General features: G+C 46.6%; 1 protein-coding gene across 1 annotated transcript in view; it reads right to left on the bottom strand.

The window, feature by feature from the left end:
• Positions 1 to 19,455, bottom strand: part of selenoi (selenoprotein I) — a 49,874-nt gene that overhangs the window by 2,346 nt on the left and 28,073 nt on the right. The window contains 6 exon segments of the mRNA XM_046290985.1: positions 2,113 to 2,292; positions 4,164 to 4,344; positions 5,817 to 5,865; positions 6,001 to 6,070; positions 6,072 to 6,110; positions 15,074 to 15,336. Coding sequence (XP_046146941.1) covers positions 2,113 to 2,292; positions 4,164 to 4,344; positions 5,817 to 5,865; positions 6,001 to 6,070; positions 6,072 to 6,110; positions 15,074 to 15,336 — 782 coding nt within the window.

Here is a 19,455-nt window from a genome sequence, read left to right as displayed (position 1 = left end):
AGAGTTTATATAATGTGTCATTACATTTAATTTTACCTTTATTTAACTAGGCAAGTCAGTTAAGAACAAATTCTTATTTTCAATGACGGCCTAGGAACAGTGGGTTAACTGCGTGTTCAGGGGCAGAACGACAGATTTGTACCTTGTCAGCTCAGTGGTTTGAACTCGCCACCTTCCAGTTACTAGTCCAACGCTCTAACCACTAGGCTACATGCCTATTTGATTTGTGTCAAATTTGAATGGGGTTTTTAGGGCGGCGCTAAAGTTCAGAAGTAAACAGCGGCTGTCGCGGCTTTTGAGAGTCATGATGGCTGGCAGTGATGACGATACAAATGAATGCATTATGTTGTACAACTGCCTAGGTACCTCCCCTTACCCTGTCTTCTTTTAAATCTGCGAGAGAAGCACTACACCTGGTGGAGAGAGGCTGTATGACACCACGTGTTATGTCGTGATACGTCTAAATGTATCGTACAGCGTCAGAGGGGTCAGTTTTTTAAACTTTTCTAAAATATGATTGGTCCATTGTTATGCAAATCAATGCTTGAATAGAAACGTAGATCACACCCCGAATTTTGCTACAGTCCCATTAGTTTTCATTACAGCCTGGATTTTGCTACAGTCCCATTAGTTTTCATTACAGCCTGGATATTGCTACAGTCCCATTAGTTTTCATTACAGCCTGGATTTTGCTACAGTCCCATTAGCTTTCATTACAGCCTGGATAGAGCCGTAACGACAGAGCGACAGCGCCGTAATGACAGAGCGACAGCACCGTAACGACAGAGCGACAGCACCGTAACGACAGAGCCGTAACGACAGAGCCGTAACGACAGAGCGACAGCACCGTAACGACAAAGCGACAGCGCCGAAACGGCAGAGCGACAGCGCCGTAACGACAGAGCCGTAACGACAGAGCGACAGCACCGTAACGACAGAGCGACAGCACCGTAACGACAGAGCGACAGCGCCGTAACGCCAGAGCCGTAACGACAGAGCGATAGCGCCGTAACGACAGCGCCGTAACGACAGAGCGACAGCGCCGTAACGCCAGAGCCGTAACGACAGAGCGATAGCGCCGTAACGACAGAGCGACAGCGCCGTAACGACAGAGCGACAGCGCCGTAACGACAGAGCGACAGCGCCGTAACGACAGCGCCGTAACGACAGAACGACAGAGCCGTAACGACAGAACGACAGAGCCGTAACGACAGAGCCCGACAGCGCCGTAACGACAGAGCGACAGCGCCGTAACGACAGAACGACAGCGCCGTAACGACAGAACGACAGAGCCGTAACGACAGAGCCCGACAGCGCCGTAACGACAGAACGACAGCGCCGTAACGACAGAGCGACAGCGCCGTAACGACAGAGCGACAGCGCCGTAACGACAGAGCAACAGCTCCGTAACGACAGAGCGACAGACAGCGCCGTAACGACAGAACGACAGCGCCGTAACGACAGAACGACAGAGCCGTAACGACAGAGCGACAGAGCCGTAACGACAGAGCCGTAACGACAGAACGACAGAGCGACAGCGCCCGACAGATTTTATTTCCCACCCTGCTCACTACTGCCACTGTAGTGTGTGTGTGTGTGTGTGTGTGTGTGTGTGTGTGTGTGTGTGTGTGTGTGTGTGTGTCTACTCACCACTGCCACTGTAGTGTGTGTGTGTGTGTGTGTGTGTGTGTGTGTGTGTGTGTGTGTGTGTGTGTGTGTGTGTGTGTGTGTGTGTGTGTGTGTGTGTGTGTGTGTGTGTGTGTGTGTGTGTGTGTGTGTGTGTGTGTGTGTGTGTGTGTGTACTCACCACTGCCACTGTAGGGTGTGTGTGCGTGTGCGTGTGCGTGTGTGTGTGTACTCACCACTGCCACTGTAGGGTGTGTGTGTGTGTGCGTGTGTGCGTGTGTGTGTGTGTGTGTACTCACCACTGCCACTGTAGGGTGTGTGTGTGTGTGCGTGTGTGCGTGTGTGCGTGTGTGTGTGTGTACTCACCACTGCCACTGTAGGGGTGTGTGTGTGTGTGTGTGTGTGTGTGTGTGTGTGTGTGTGTGTGTGTGTGTGTGTGTGTGTGTGTGTGTGTGTGTGTGTGTGTGTGTGTGTGTGTGTACTCACCACTGACACTCCGTAGTGTATGTGTGTGAGTATGACTATGGCCGTCCACACGTAGATCAACAGCGTCTCGTTAGCAACCAGCCCTGTAACCGCCAACAACACCACCGTCGCCATGGGAACCAACAGCCAGCTCAGGGGTTGGCAACGGGTGTTACTCATCTGGCACACGATCAGCTTACACTGCAGACACACACAGACTCAGCAGTTATGTAGTTCATATCTTTAGTTGTGGAGAGCAGGGAACTTTAATGGGGGCCACAAAAATCTAAGCTCATCATGAGGGGCTGCTGTGGCTCGTGGGGCTGCGTACCCACACGTGCAGTCAGACACATTTTGCATAGGGTGGAGAGAAATGCTGCAGTTTTTAATAAGAAATCTGACAGAGTGACAATAAAATTAATGGGGGTCTCCCGGGCAGTAAGTCAACCATGATTACTACAAATTAAAGATAGCTGGCAGCTAGACTTAACTTAATAATGTATTTTAAATGTAGCTGTCAGTGACTGACATAAGAGAAACTGCTGATGCACAAACACATTCCAAAATGGAACCTTGTGTATTCTACTATTCTAACTCAAGATCCCAGGGGCCTGTATAGACAGGAGGGGGCCTGTAGAGACAGGAGGGGGCCTGTAGAGACAGGAGGGGGCCTGTATAGACAGGAGGGGGCCTGTATAGACAGGAGGGGGCCTGTATAGACAGGAGGGGGCCTGTAAAGACAGGAGGGGCCTGTAAAGACAGGAGGGGGCCTGTAAAGACAGGAGGGGGCCTGTAAAGACAGGAGGGGCCTGTAAAGACAGGAGGGGGCCTGTAGACAGGAGGGGGCCTGTTGAGACAGGAGGGGGCCTGTAGACAGGAGGGGGCCTGTTGAGACAGGAGGGGGCCTGTAGACAGGAGGGGGCCTGTAGACAGGAGGGGCCTGTAGACAGGAGGGGGCCTGTAGACAGGAGGGGGCCTGTAGACAGGAGGGGGCCTGTAGACAGGAGGGGGCCTGTAGACAGGAGGGGGCCTGTAGACCTGTAGGGAGGGGGCCTGTAGACAGGAGGGGGCCTGTAGACAGGAGGGGGCCTGTGACAGGAGGGGGCCTGTGCACAGGAGGGGGCCTGTGCACAGGAGGGGGCCTGTGCACAGGAGGGGGCCTGTGCACAGGAGGGGGCCTGTGCACAGGAGGGGGCCTGTGCACAGGAGGGGGCCTGTGCACAGGAGGGGGCCTGTGCACAGGAGGGGGCCTGTAGACAGGAGGGGGCCTGTGCACAGGAGGGGGCCTGTGCACAGGAGGGGGCCTGTGCACAGGAGGGGGCTGTGCACAGGAGGGGGCCTGTGCACAGGAGGGGGCCTGTGCACAGGAGGGGCCTGTGCACAGGAGGGGGCCTGTGCACAGGAGGGGGCCTGTGCACAGGAGGGGGCCTGTGACAGGAGAGGGCCTGTGCACAGGAGAGGGCCTGTGGGAGAGGGCCTGTAGACAGGAGGGGGCCTGTAGACAGGAGGGGGCCTGTAGACAGGAGAGGGCCTGTAGACAGGAGGGGGCCTGTAGACAGGAGGGGCCTGTAGACAGGAGGGGGCCTGTAGACAGGAGGGGGCCTGTAGACAGGAGGGGGCCTGTAGACAGGAGGGGGCCTGTAGACAGGAGGGGGCCTGTAGACAGGAGGGGGCCTGTAGACAGGAGAGGGCCTGTAGACAGGAGGGGGCCTGTAGACAGGAGGGGGCCTGTAGACAGGAGAGGGCCTGTAGACAGGAGGGGGCCTGTAGACAGGAGGGGCCTGTAGACAGGAGAGGGCCTGTAGACAGGAGAGGGCCTGTAGATAGGAGAGGGCCTGTAGACAGGAGGGGGCCTGTAGACAGGAGAGGGCCTGTAGACAGGAGGGGGCCTGTGCACAGGAGGGGGCCTGTGCACAGGAGGGGGCCTGTAGACAGGAGGGGGCCTGTAGACAGGAGGGGGCCTGTAGACAGGAGGGGGCCTGTAGACAGGAGAGGGCCTGTAGACAGGAGGGGGCCTGGTGCAGTGTGTGTGTGGTGTGTGTAGTTAGAGCTGGTGCATGCGTGTGACTCACTGTGACATTAGCGAAGGCTGTCCCCACCATGAGGTAGAAGACTCTGGGCTGCTGCTGGAGGATGCCGGATGGAGAGAAAATCACCCAGACAGAGGAGAGGAGGCAGAGGAGGACAGGAGAGAGGAAGGGGAGGAAGGCCTCGTACATACTGCTGTGTTTCAGAGTGTTATTACGAGACGCCCTGAGAGAGAGAGGCGGAGATAAAAGAGAGGGTTACCTCTAAAGCCCTGTCATGATCAAGTAAGTTGTTAGTTTAGTTTACTAGGATCCTATTCATCTAAACTAACAGCTAATGGGGGTCCTATGAAACTAAACTAACCACAGCTAACAGGGGTTACTAGTAAACTACACTAACCACAGCCAACAGGGGTTACTAGTAAACTAAACTAACCACAGCTAAGAGGGGTTACTAGTAAACTAAACTAACAACAGCTAACAGGGGTTACTAGTAAACTACACTAACAACAGCTAAGAGGGGTTACTAGTAAACTAAACTAACAACAGCTAACGGGGGTTACTAGTAAACTAAACTAACCACAGCTAAGAGGGGTTACTAGTAAACTAAACTAACCACAGCTAAGAGGGGTTACTAGTAAACTACACTAACAACAGCTAACGGGGGTTACTAGTAAACTAAACTAACCACAGCTAACGGGGGTTACTAGTAAACTACACTAACAACAGCTAACAGGGGTTACTAGTAAACTAAACCAACCACAGCTAACAGAGGTTACTAGTAAACTACACTAACAACAGCTAACGGGGGTTACTAGTAAACTAACCACAGCTAACAGGGGTTACTAGTAAACTAAACTAACCACAGCTAACAGGGGTTACTAGTAAACTAAACTAACCACAGCTAACGGGGGTTACTAGTAAACTACACTAACAACAGCTAACAGGGGTTACTAGTAAACTAAACTAACCACAGCTAACAGAGGTTACTAGTAAACTACACTAACAACAGCTAACGGGGGTTACTAGTAAACTAACCACAGCTAACAGGGGTTACTAGTAAACTAAACTAACCACAGCTAACAGGGGTTACTAGTAAACTAAACTAACCACAGCTAACAGGGGTTACTAGTAAACTAAACTAACATCAGCTAACAGGAGTTACTAGTAAACTAAACTAACCACAGCTAACAGGGGTTACTAGTAAACTAAACTAACCACAGCTAACAGGGGTTACTAGTAAACTAAACTAACAACAGCTAATGGGGCTCCTAGTAAACTAAACTAACATTAGCTAATGGGGCTCCTAGTAAACTAAACTAACCACAGCTAATGGGGCTCCTAGTAAACTAAACTAACATTAGCTAATGGGGCTCCTAGTAAACTAAACTAACCACAGCTAATGGGGCTCCTAGTAAACTAAACTAACATTAGCTAATGGGGCTCCTAGTAAACTAAACTAACCACAGCTAATGGGGCTCCTAGTAAACTAAACTAACATTAGCTAATGGGAAACCTAGTAAACTAAACTAAGAAAAGCTGATGGGGGATCCAAGTGAGAGTTAAATTAGGTTGCTAGGTTAACGCACTGCAGCTAAACCAACTTGACATGTTGAGTCTGAAGGAGATTGACGTTTACATGTTGAGTCTGAAGGAAACATGACTATAACAGTTAGTAAGCTAAGAGCTGTAACTTACTTGAAGACGTTGTAGAGGCTCATGGGAAGGGTCACAGTGAACGAACAACCTGGTGGTGACACCACGAAAAACCAATCAGAACACAACATCAATTTACATAACATCAGAACCAATCACACTGCACGGTGCACGAAACTGTCCAATCCCAGCTCAGACAGCAGTAATCTGACCAACGGGAGCTCACCGAGGATCATGAAAGTGAAGAGGTCTCGGTAGTGGAAGTTCCACCAGATTGGTTCATACCACGTCTCCACAGCCAACCATCGCTGTGAAGATGTACACTATAGAGATGGTCTGAGAGAGAGAGTCAGAGAGATGAGAGAACAGAGAAAGGAGTGCGAGAGAGGGAGATGAGTGCGAGAAAGAGAGAGAGAAACGAGAGAGAGAGACAGAGCGGAGAGAGAGAAACAGAGATGAGAGAGAGAAACAGATGAGAGAGAGAAACAGATGAGAGAGAGAAACAGATGAGAGAGAGAAACAGATGAGAGAGAGACAGATGAGAGAGAGAAACAGATGAGAGAGAGAAACAGATGAGAGAGAGAGAAACAGATGAGAGAGAGACAGAGCGGAGAGAGAGAAACAGATGAGAGAGAGAAACAGATGAGAGAGAGACAGAGCGGAGAGAGAGAAACAGATGAGAGACAGAGCGGAGAGAGAGAAACAGATGAATGAGAGAAACAGATGAGAGAGAGAAACAGATGAGAGAGAGAAACAGATGAGAGAGAGAAACAGATGAGAGAGAGAAACAGATGAGAGAGAGACAGAGCGGAGAGAGAGAAAGAGATGAGAGAGAGAAACAGATGAGAGAGAGACAGAGCGGAGAGAGAAACAGATGAGAGAGAGAAACAGATGAGAGAGAGAAACAGATGAGAGAGAGACAGACCGGAGAGAGAGAAACAGATGAGAGAGAAACAGATGAGAGAGAGAAACAGATGAGAGAGAGACAGAGCGGAGAGAGAAACAGATGAGAGAGAGAGACAGAGCGGAGAGAGAGAAACAGATGAATGAGAGAAACAGATGAGAGAGAGAAACAGATGAGAGAGAGAAACAGATGAGAGAGAGAAACAGATGAGAGAGAGAAACAGATGAGAGAGAGGAGCGGAGAGAGAGAAACAGATGAGAGAGAGAAACAGATGAGAGAGAGAAACAGATGAGAGAGAGAGACAGATCGGAGAGAGAGAGACAGAGCGGAGAGAGAGAAACAGATGAGAGAGAGAAACAGATGAGAGAGAGAAACAGATGAGAGAGAGAGAAACAGATGAGAGAGAGAGACAGAGCGGAGAGAGAGAGACAGAGCGGAGAGAGAGAGACAGAGCGGAGAGAGAGAGACAGAGCGGAGAGAGAGAGACAGAGCGGAGAGAGAGAGACAGAGCGGAGAGAGAGAGACAGAGCGGAGAGAGAGAGACAGAGCGGAGAGAGAGAGACAGAGAGGAGAGAGAGAGACAGAGCGGAGAGAGAGAGACAGAGCGGAGAGAGAGAGAGAGAGACAGAGCAGATGAGAGAGAGAAACAGATGAGAGAGAAACAGATGAGAGAGAGAACAGATGGAGAGAGAACAGAGCGGAGAGAGAGAGACAGATGAGAGAGAAACAGATGAGAGAGAGATGAGAGAGAGAAACAGAGCGGAGAGAGAGAGAGAGAAACAGATGAGAGGAGAGATGAGAGAGAAAACAGATGAGAGAGAGAGACAGATGAGAGAGAGAAACAGATGAGAGAGATGAAACAGATGAGAGAGAGAACAGAGACAGATGAGAGAGAGAAAGAAACAGATGAGAGAGAGAAACAGATGAGAGAGAGAAACAGATGAGAGAGAGAAACAGATGAGAGAGAGAAACAGATGAGAGAGAGAAACAGATGAGAAACAGATGAGAAACAGATGAGAGAGAGAAACAGATGAGAGAGAGAAAGATGAGATGAGAGAGAGAGACAGATGAGAGAGAGAGACAGAGAGAGAGAAACAGATGAGAGAGAGAGAGAGAAACAGATGAGAGAGAGAAACAGATGAGAGAGAAACAGATGAGAGAGAGAAACAGATGAGAGAGAGAAACAGATGAGAGAGAGAAACAGATGAGAGAGAAACAGATGAGAGAGAAACATTTGAGAGAGAGAAACAGATGAGAGAGAGATGAACAGATGAGAGAGAGAAACAGATGAGAGAGAGAAACAGATGAGAGAGAGAAACAGATGAGAGAGAGAAACAGATGAGAGAGAGAGAGAGAGAGACAGAGCGGAGAGAGAGATGAGAGAGAGACAGAGCGGAGAGAGAGAAACAGATGAGAGAGAGAAACAGATGAGAGAGAGAAACAGATGAGAGAGAGAAACAGATGAGAGAGAGAAACAGATGAGAGAGAGAAACAGATGAGAGAGAGAAACAGATGAGAGAGAGAAACAGATGAGAGAGAGAAACAGATGAGAGAGAGACAGACAGATGAGAGAGAGAAACAGATGAGAGAGAAACAGATGAGAGAGAGAAACAGATGAGAGAGAGAGACAGATGAGAGAGAGACAGAGCGGAGAGAGACAGAGCGGAGAGAGAGAGACAGAGCGGAGAGAGAGAGACAGAGCGGAGAGAGAGAGACAGAGAGAGAGAGAGACAGATGAGAGAGAGAAACAGATGAGAGAGAGAACAGAGAGAGAGAGACAGAGCGGAGAGAGAGAGACAGAGCGGAGAGAGAAACAGATGAGAGAGAGAAACAGATGAGAGAGAGAAACAGATGAGAGAGAGAAACAGATGAGAGAGAGAGACAGATGAGAGAGAGACAGATCGGAGAGAGAGAAACAGATGAGAGAGAAACAGATGAGAGAGAGACAGAGCGGAGAGAGAAACAGATGAGAGAGAAACAGATGAGAGAGAGAAACAGATGAGAGAGAGAAACAGATGAGAGAGAGAAACAGATGAGAGAGAGAGACAGATGAGAGAGAGACAGAGCGGAGAGAGAGAAACAGATGAGAGAGAAACAGATGAGAGAGAAACAGATGAGAGAGAGACGGAGCGGAGAGAGAAACAGATGAGAGAGAAACAGATGAGAGAGAGAGACAGAGCGGAGAGAGAGAAACAGATGAGAGAGAGAGAAACAGATGAGAGAGAGAGAAACAGATGAGAGAGAGAGAAACAGATGAGAGAGAGAGAAACAGATGAGAGAGAGAGAAACAGATGAGAGAGAGAGAAACAGATGAGAGAGAGAAACAGATGAGAGAGAGAAACAGATGAGAGAGAGAGAGAGAGAGAGAGAAACAGATGAGAGAGAGAAACAGATGAGAGAGAGAAACAGATGAGAGAGAGAAACAGATGAGAGAGAGAAACAGATGAGAGAGAGAAACAGATGAGAGAGAGAAACAGATGAGAGAGAGAAACAGATGAGAGAGAGAAACAGATGAGAGAGAGAAACAGATGAGAGAGAGAAACAGATGAGAGAGAGAAACAGATGAGAGAGAGAAACAGATGAGAGAGAGAAACAGATGAGAGAGAGGTCATGATCAGATGATCTCCTGCATTTTTCAGCATGTTCTTAAAAAAATAGATTAAGTTAGATAAACTTGGATTTTTTTGTCAGGAACATATACAGGATACTACCCTCTACAACACTATGTCACCAGGACATATACAGGATACTACCCACTACAACACTATGTCACCAGGACATATACAGGATACTACCCACTACAACACTATGTCACCAGGACATATACAGGATACTACCCTCTACAACACTATGTCACCAGGACATATACAGGATACTACCCTCTACAACACTATGTCCTGGTGACATAGTGTTGTAGTGTGACGTAGTTTTACGCATTTCTGTTGAAGAATAGCCGTAGGCGGCCACATTGCGTAAATGGTCACATGGTGGCTCCGAGAGAGATTCTCTGGTAAAGTACAGAGGTAGCCATTACTCCAATCGGTCCTCCTGAAAAACTAATTGTCCCGACGGAGATATTATCAAATAGATATTAGAAAAACACCTTGAAGATGGATTCTAAACAACGTTTGCCATGTTTCTGTCGATATTATGGAGCTAATTTGAAATATTTTTCGGCTTTGTGGTGACCTCAATTTCCGGGCGATTTCTCAGCCAAACGTGAAGAACAAACGGAGCTATTTCGCCTACAAATATAATATTTTGGGGAAAAATGAACTTTGGCTATCTACCTGGGAGTCTCGTGAGTGAAAACATCCGAAGTTCATCAAAGGTAAACGATTTAATTTCATTGCTTTTCCGATTTCCGTGACAAGGTTGCCTGCTGCTAGCAAGGCATAATGCTATGCTAGGCTATGATAAACTTACACAAATGCTTGTCTAGCTTTGGCTGTAAAGCATATTTTGAAAATCTGAGATGACAGGGTGATTAACAAAAGGCTAAGCTGTGTTCAAATACATTTCACTTGTGATTTTCATGAATAGGAATATTTTCTAGGAAGATTTATGTCTGTTGCGTTATGCTAATTAGTGTCAGATGATGACAATGAGCCCGTTCACGGGATGGGGTGTCACTACAGGTTAAGCGCACCTGAATATAAACCGCACCCACTGAATTATTAAAAAATAAGTATTTTGTACATAAATAAGCCGCACATGTCTATAAGCCGCAGGTGCCAACCGGTACATTGAAACAATTAAACGAAACACGGCTTGGGTAAAAAAGATAGTGACCAATGACCAAGAAAGTCATTGGTCACTATCTTCCTCCTCCTGTGCACTGAAACCACTGAAGTCATCTCCTTCGGTGTCGGAGTTGAATAGCCTCAGATTTGCTTCATCCGATGTTGGATCGTTTTCATTGTCGCTCTCGTCACTTTCATCCGGAGGCAAATACCCCGCTGAGCTCATGCTGCCCCTTCAACACGCAGCAGTCCAGCTGCCCCTTCAACACGCAGCAGTCCAGCTGCCCCTTCAACACGCAGCAGTCCAGCTGCCCCTTCAACACACAGCAGTCCAGCCTTTCGAAACCCGTTGATGATAGTGGATTTTTTGACAATGCTCCACGCTGTCAGGACCCACTGGCAGACTTGACCATAAGTTGCTCTTCGCATGCGGCCCGTTTTAGTGAAGGATTTCTCCCCACTTGTAATCCAAGCCTCCCACTGAACACGGAGCGCCACCTTGATGGGAAGTTTGAGCGCGCTCGATTGACGTCACATTATGTGACGGTGCTCAGTTTTTTGGCGGCATGAATTTTGTGAAAGCGGGAAAAATCCATCAATTAGCCGCATCATTGTATAAACCGCGAGGTTCAAAGCGTGGGAATAAAGTAGCTGGGAGCACAGCAGGAACGGGTGGCCACAGCACTAAAGGGAGTGAGTGAAAAGGTTTCTTCTACTTTCCCCAATGCAGAAGTGGTTATCTCCACCCTGCTACCACGAAAAGACTTCCACCCTGCTACCATACAGCGGGTAAACGCAAGTATTTCCCATAACTGTGCCTCAAAACCAAATGTTTTCCTGGCCCACCACTCCATCCTGGACCTGCACAGCCTCTATGACCAGGTCCACCTCTACAAGGCAGCAGTGCCTACATTGGCCCGGACTCTAAAGGACATCGCTCTCAAACTCAGCCCCAAAACTTTACACAGGAGCAACAGATCAATAGACACCCCACCCAGACCAGCGAGATACTCTCCCAGACTTGCGGGACCCCCCCAATGGACCTACCCATAGAGGACCCACACCTACATTCAGACCACAGCACCACCAGCCACACACACCCCCACCCCAACCAATCAACAGGCCCCCAAGTCAACCATGTCAAAACACAATGTAGGCCCCCTCAGATTAGACATATGGCCAGTCTTCCCACCCCCGCAGGGAGGGCCTCAACATGAAAGTCACACATACGCCCAGGCCGTAAGCAGGCAAACAGACCCAACCCCCACTCTTACACTCGCCCAAGCCAATGGCCTGTACCAGATGCTCAGCAGGCTCTGCTCACACTTACTGACCTGGGGCCAAACCACACAACCAACAACATTGGACACTTTATGGAACACAAAGCCTTCACCATCTCATCCTGGGGTATCCAAGGCCTGAGGTCATCTGCCTTTGGCCTAAAGAGCAGGAACCTGGACTTCATCAAAGAAATCCAAAATACAGACATTGTCATCCTACAAGAAACCTGGTATAGAGGAGACGGACCCACTGGTTGCCCTCTAGGTTACAGAGAGCTGGTAGTCCCATCCACCACACTACCAGGTGGGTGGTATAGAGGAGACGGACCCACTGGTTGTCCTCTAGGTTACAGAGAGCTGGTAGTCCCATCCACCATACTACCAGGTGGGTGGTATAGAGGAGACGGACCCACTGGTTGCCCTCTAGGTTACAGAGAGCTGGTAGTCCCATCCACCACACTACCAGGTGGGTGGTATAGAGGAGATGGACCCACTGGTTGTCCTCTAGGTTACAGAGAGCTGGTAGACCCATCCACCACACTACCAGGTGTGAAACAAGGAAGAGACTCAGGGGATATGCTAATTTGGTATAGAGCAGACCTTACCCACTCTATTAAATTAATCAAACAGGAACATTTGACAAGAAATTCAAAAGGAAATGATTTTAACAGAAAAAATATCCTCCTGTGTGCTACCTATATCCCCCCCATACTTTAATGAAGCCAGCTTCTCCATCCTGGAGGGGGAAATCAATAATTTCCAAGCCCAGGAACATATACTAGTCTATGGTGACCTTACATGCCAGAACCGGACAAGAACCTGACACCCTCGGCACACAGGGGGACAAACACCTACCTGGAGGAAACACCATTCCCTCCCCCATAAACTCCAGCAGCTCTGTTGCATGCTGGGTATGAACATAGTCAATGATAGGCTGAGGGGACTCCTACGGTAGGTACATCTATAGCTCATTTCTTGGCAGTAGTACTGTAGACTACTTTATCACTGACCTCAACCCAGAGTCTCTCGAGCGCTCTGTCACCCTACTGACACCCCTATCAGATCACAGCAAAATCTCTACCTGAAAAGAGCAATACTCAATCATGAGGCATCAAAGCCAAAGGAACTGAGTAACATTAAGAAATGCTATTGATGGAAGGAATGCAGTTTGGAAACCTACCAAAAAACTATTAGGCAACAACAAATTCAATCACTTTAGACAATTTCCTGGGTAAAACGTTCCACTGTAATAGTGAAGGTGTAAAAAAAAAAAATCTTAACAGTATATTTGACCTCTCAGCTTCCCTCCATCAAATCTAAAAATCTCAAATAGAAAACCTAAGAAAATGAACAACAAATGACAAATGGTTTGATGAAGAATGAAAAACCTAAGAAAGAAATCGAGAAACCTATCCAACCAAAAACATAGAGACCCAGAAAACCTGAGACTATGCCTTCATTATGGAGAATCACTAAAACAATACAGAAATACACTACGGAAAAAGAAGGAACATAAATCAGCTCAATGGAATTGAAGAATCCATAGACTCTAACCTCTTCAGGGAAAATTGGAAAACACTAAACAAACAACACAAAGAATTATCTATCCAAAATGGAGATGTATGGGTAAACCACTTCTCCAATCTTTTTGGCTCTATAACAAAGAACAAACAGCAAAAACACATACATGATCAAATACAGATCTTAGAATCAACTATCAAAGACTACCAGAACCCACTGGATTCTCCAATTACATTGAATGAACAAAACACAAACCCTCCAACCCAAAAAGGCCTGTGGTGTTGATGAAATGATCAAATATACAGACCACAAATTCCAATTTGCTAAAACTCTTTAACATCATCCTCAGCTCTGGCATCTTCCCCAATATTTGGAACCAAGGACTGATCACCCCAATCCACAAAAGTGGAGACAAACTTGACCATAATAACTTCCGTGGGATAATCTGAAGTCTACTGTCTACTGATGATCTGGTGCTTCTGTCACCAACCAAGGAGGGCCTGCAGCAGCACCTAGATCATCTGCACAGATTCTGTCACACCTGGGCCCTGACAGTAAATCTCACCAAGACAAAAACAATGGCATTCCAAAAAGGTCCCGTTGCCAGGACAACAAACACAAATTCCATCTGGACACCATTGCCCTAGAGCACACAGAAAACTATACATACCTCGGCCTAAACATCAGTGCCACAGGTAATTTACACAAATCTGTGAATGATCTGAGAGACAAGGCAAGAAGGGCCTTCTATGCTATCGAAAGGAACATAAAATTCAACATACCAATTAGGATCTGGCAAAAAAATACTTGAATCAGTTAAACACCCCATTGCCCTTTGCGGTTGTGAGGTCTGGGGTCCGCTCACCCACCAAGAATTCACAAAACGGGACAAACACCAAATTGAGAGACTGCATGCAGAATACTGCAAAAATATCCTCAGCGTACAACACCAAATAACGCAGAGCAGAATTAGGCCGATACCCACTAATTATCAAAATCCAGAAAAGAGACGTTCACTTCTACAACCACCTAAAAGGAAGCGATTCACAAACCTTCCATAACAAAGCCATCACCTTCAGAGAGATGAACCTGGAGAAGAGTCCCCTAAGCAAGCTGGTCCTGGGGCTCTGTTCACAAACACAAACAGACCCCACAGAGCCCCAGGACAGCAGCACAATTAGACCCAACCAAATCATGAGAAAACAAAAAGATAATTACTTGACACATTGGAAAGAATTAACAAAATAACAGAGCAAACTAGAATGCTATTTGGCCCTAAACAGAGAGTACACAGCGGCAGAATACCTGACCACTGTGACTGACCCAAACTTAAAAAGCTTTGACTATGTACAGACTCAGTGAGCATAGCCTTGCCATTGAGACAGGCTATGTGCACACTGCCCACAAAATGAGGTGGAAACTGAGCTGCACTTCCTAACCTCCTGCCAAATGTATGACCAATGTTGATAAAGTCCCATATCTACTAGGTGAAATGCCAGTGTGACATCACAGCAGCAAGATTTGTGACCTGTCAACCAGTGAAGAACAAACACCATTGTAAACACAACTCATATTTATGTTTATTTATTTTCCCTTTTGTACTTTAACTATTTGCACATCGTTACAACACTGTGAATAGACATAATATGACATCTGTAATGTCTTTATTCTTTTGGAACTTTTGTGAGTGTAATGTTTCCTGTTAATTTTTATTGTTTATTTCACTTTTGTTCATTATCTGCCTCACTTGCTTTGGCAATGTTTAACATATGTTTAGCATGCCAATAAAGACCCTTGAATTGACAGAGAGCCAGAGCAATGAGGTGAATGTGTAGTGTCTCCCCTACTCACCACTTGGCTGATGTCATATCCCCAGGGCAGGAAGAGGATTCCTGTGTTGTATTTCTCCCAGTGAGACAGGATGAATGAGAAAAGGACCACCCACAGGATGTAGTACAACGTGGCCACGCCCACGCCGCTCGGGCCACGCCCAAATATGGAGTAGACGGTGGCCACGAAAAACACACAGGCCCAGCTGTCCAGGCCATGGTCAAACAGCTCCCCCAGTGGTGTGGAGGAGTTAGTACGCCTCGCCTGCTTACCATCCACACCGTCTATCAGAGAGAGAAAGAGAGAGAGAGAAAGAGAGACAGAGAGAGAGAGAGAAAGAGAGAGAGAGAGAGAGAGAGAGAGAGAGAGACAGAGAGAGAGAGAGAGAGACAGAGAGAGAGACAGAGAGAGAGAGAGAGAGAGAGAGAGAGAGAGAGAGAGAGAGAGAGAGAGAGAGACAGAGAGAGAGAGAGAGAGAGACAGAGACAGAGAGAGAGAGAGAGAGAGAGAGAGAGAGAGAGAGAGAGAGAGAGAGAGAGAGAGAGAGAGAGAGAGACAGAGAGAGAGAGAGAGACAGAGAGAGAGAGAGAGACAGAGAGAGAGAGAGAGAGACAGAGAGAGAGAGAGAGAGACAGAGAGAGAGAGAGACAGAGAGAGAGAGAGAGACAGAGAGAGAGAGAGAGACAGAGAGAGAGAGACAGACAGAGAGAGAGACAGAGAGACAGAGACAGAGAGACAGAGAGAGAGAGACAGAGAGAGAGAGACAGAGAGAGAGAGACAGAGAGAGACAGAGAGAGAGAGACAGACAGAGAGAGAGAGACAGAGAGAGAGAGAGAGAGAGAGAGACAGAGAGAGAGAGACAGAGAGAGAGAGACAGAGAGAGAGAGACAGAGAGAGAGAGACAGAGAGAGAGAGACAGAGAGAGAGAGACAGAGAGAGAGAGACAGAGAGAGAGAGAGAGACAGAGAGAGAGAGACAGAGAGAGAGAGACAGAGAGAGAGACAGAGAGAGAGACAGAGAGACAGGAGAGAGACAGGAGAGAGACAGGAGAGAGACAGAGAGACATGAGAGAGACAGAGAGACATGAGAGAGACAGAGAGAGAGAGACAGAGAGAGAGACAGAGAGAGAGAGACAGAGACAGAGAGAGAGAGAGACAGAGAGAGAGAGAGACAGAGAGAGAGACAGAGAGAGAGAGAGACAGAGAGAGAGACAGAGAGACAGAGAGAGAGAGAGAGAGAGAGAGAGAGACAGAGAGAGAGAGACAGAGAGAGAGAGAGACAGAGAGAGAGAGACAGAGAGAGAGAGAGACAGAGAGAGAGAGAGACAGAGAGAGAGAGAGAGAGAGACAGAGAGACAGGAGAGAGAGAGACAGAGAGAGAGAGAGAGAGAGACAGAGAGACAGGAGAGAGAGAGACAGAGAGAGAGAGAGACAGAGAGAGAGAGAGAGTTTGGACAATTAATGGACACTGCAGTAGGGCTGTCCCCAACAACAGAAATCTTGGTCAACCGAGTCGTCAGTTTTGGTAGATTTTTTTTTATAGACATCCTATGTAATATAATAATAATAATATATGCCATTTAGCAGACGCTTTTATCCAAAGCGACTTACAGTCATGTGTGCATACATTCTACGTATGGGTGGTCCCGGGGATCGAACCCACTACCCTGGCGTTACAAGCGCCATGCTCTACCAACTGAGCTACAGAAGGACCATGTATTTTAATTAAATCAACTATATTCACTGAGCTGGTCTGATGCTTTAAGCACTATTTGATTAAATAAATACAAAAGACACAAATGACTAGAGGGAGTGCGACCACAACTGATTTCATTGTGCCGGGATCAGATTTGCTGCGCCATGTTAAAAAAAACGACAGCGAGTGACTGACCATCACCCGTTGTCTCTATCTCCTCCCTGCTACAGCGACCACCACAGAACATCAGTGTGTATAGTGCTGTCTCTCTCCTCTCTCTCTCCTCCCTGCTACAGCCACCACCACAGAGCATCAGTGTGTATAGTGCTCTCTCTCTCTCCTCCCTGCTACAGCGACCACCACAGAACATCAGTGTGTATAGTGCTGTCTCTCTCTCTCTCTCTCTCCTCCCTGCTACAGCGACCACCACAGAACATCAGTGTGTATAGTGCTCTCTCTCTCTCCTCCCTGCTACAGCGACCACCACAGAACATCAGTGTGTATAGTGCTGTCTCTCTCTCTCTCTCCTCCCTGCTACAGCGACCACCACAGAACATCAGTGTGTATAGTGCTCCCTCTCTCTCCTCCCTGCTACAGCGACCACCACAGAACATCAGTGTGTATAGTGCTGTCTCTCTCTCTCCTCCCTGCTACAGCGACCACCACAGAACATCAGTGTGTATAGTGCTGTCTCTCTCTCTCCTTCCTGCTACAGCCACCACCACAGAACATCAGTGTGTATAGTGCAGTCTCTCTCTCTCTCTCCTCCCTGCTACAGCCACCACCACAGAACATCAGTGTGTATAGTGCTGTCTCTCTGACTGATTGATACAGTTGCCTATATAGGTATTGAAAAATAGGCCTCGGTAAGTTACGGTATCTAAGGTATACAGCTTCACTGTGGTTCTACAAGGCATACTACATACTTATGATAATGTCATGGGGGTTCTATACTAAGTCTACTAATGATAATGACATGGTGGTTCTATACTAAGTCTACTAATGATAATGACATGGTAGTTCTATACTAAGTCTACTAATGATATGGTGGTTCTATACTAAGTCTACTAATGATAATGACATGGTGGTTCTATACTAAGTCTACTAATGATATGGTGGTTCTATACTAAGTCTACTAATGATAATGACATGGTGGTTCTATACTAAGTCTACTAATGACATGGTGGTTCTATACTAAGTCTACTAATGATAATGACATGGTGGTTCTATACTAAGTCTACTAATGATATGGTGGTTCTATACTAAGTCTACTAATGATAATGTCTTGGTGGTTCTATACTAAGTCTACTAATGATATGGTGGTTCTATACTAAGTCTACTAATGATAATGACATGGTGGTTCTATACTAAGTCTACTAATGATATGGTGGTTCTATACTAAGTCTACTAATGATAATGTCTTGGTGGTTCTATACTAAGTCTACTAATGATAATGACATGGGGGTTCTATACTAAGTCTACTAATGATAATGTCTTGGTGGTTCTATACTAAGTCTACTAATGATAATGACATGGGGGTTCTATACTAAGTCTACTAATGATAATGACATGGTGGTTCTATACTAAGTCTACTAATGATAATGATATGGTGGTTCTATACTAAGTCTACTAATGATAATGACGTGGTGGTTCTATACTAAGTCCACTAATGATATGGTGGTTCTATACTAAGTCTACTAATGATAATGACATGGTGGTTCTATACTAAGTCTACTAATGATAATGACATGGTGGTTCTATACTAAGTCTACTAATGATAATGACATGGGGGTTCTATACTAAGTCCACTAATGATAATGACATGGGGGTTCTATACTAAGTCTACTAATGATAATGACATGGGGGTTCTATACTAAGTCTACTAATGATAATGACATGGTGGTTCTATACTAAGTCTACTAATGATAATGACATGGGGGTTCTATACTAAGTCCACTAATGATAATGACATGGGGGTTCTATACTAAGTCCACTAATGATAATGACATGGGGGTTCTATACTAAGTCTACTAATGATAATGACATGGTGGTTCTATACTAAGTCCACTAATGATAATGACATGGGGGTTCTATACTAAGTCTACTAATGATAATGATATTACTAATTACTATAATGATGACCACAATAATATTGGTAATAATGAAGGAGATGAATGAAAAGGAGGGTTCTTATTACTAGAAATGTGATTTGTCTGACTACCTGGAACAGCGTAAACACTAATTCAATGATACCAGAGGCTAAAGAAACAACGTGTAAAGAGATAGTGACAGCACAGCAAAGAATAAAAGCAGACAAATTTGTGAAATTGTTTATCTGAAATGTGGTTACATGAGGCTTAGTGTTCACAGAATCAGTAGGATATTAACCAAACAGTCAAACAGGCAACAGAAGACAGATTTGTCTTATGTTGATAGATGTGCAACATGCAACAAGTTCAAAGATTATAATCTACGGATTTCACATGACTGAGCAGGGGTGCATCCACTTGGTAGGCAGGCCAAGTCAATCAGAATGACTTTTACCCCACAAACAGGCTTTAATAGAGACAGAAGTACTCCTCAGTACCACCACCCCCAGCATCTGATCCAGCAGGGGAAGAAACCGGATAGTGAGGTCCATGACTGGGATGGTAACAACGGAGGTTGTGAGAAATCCCGCTATGCCCTCCAATGAACCAATAAACAGG

The sequence above is a fragment of the Oncorhynchus gorbuscha genome, linkage group LG12 (genome assembly GCF_021184085.1).
Source record: "Oncorhynchus gorbuscha isolate QuinsamMale2020 ecotype Even-year linkage group LG12, OgorEven_v1.0, whole genome shotgun sequence".
In the NCBI taxonomy this organism is placed as follows: Eukaryota; Metazoa; Chordata; class Actinopteri; order Salmoniformes; family Salmonidae; genus Oncorhynchus; species Oncorhynchus gorbuscha.
Note: the sequence above shows the minus strand (reverse complement) of the source record. Positions and strands in the feature narration are given on the sequence as shown.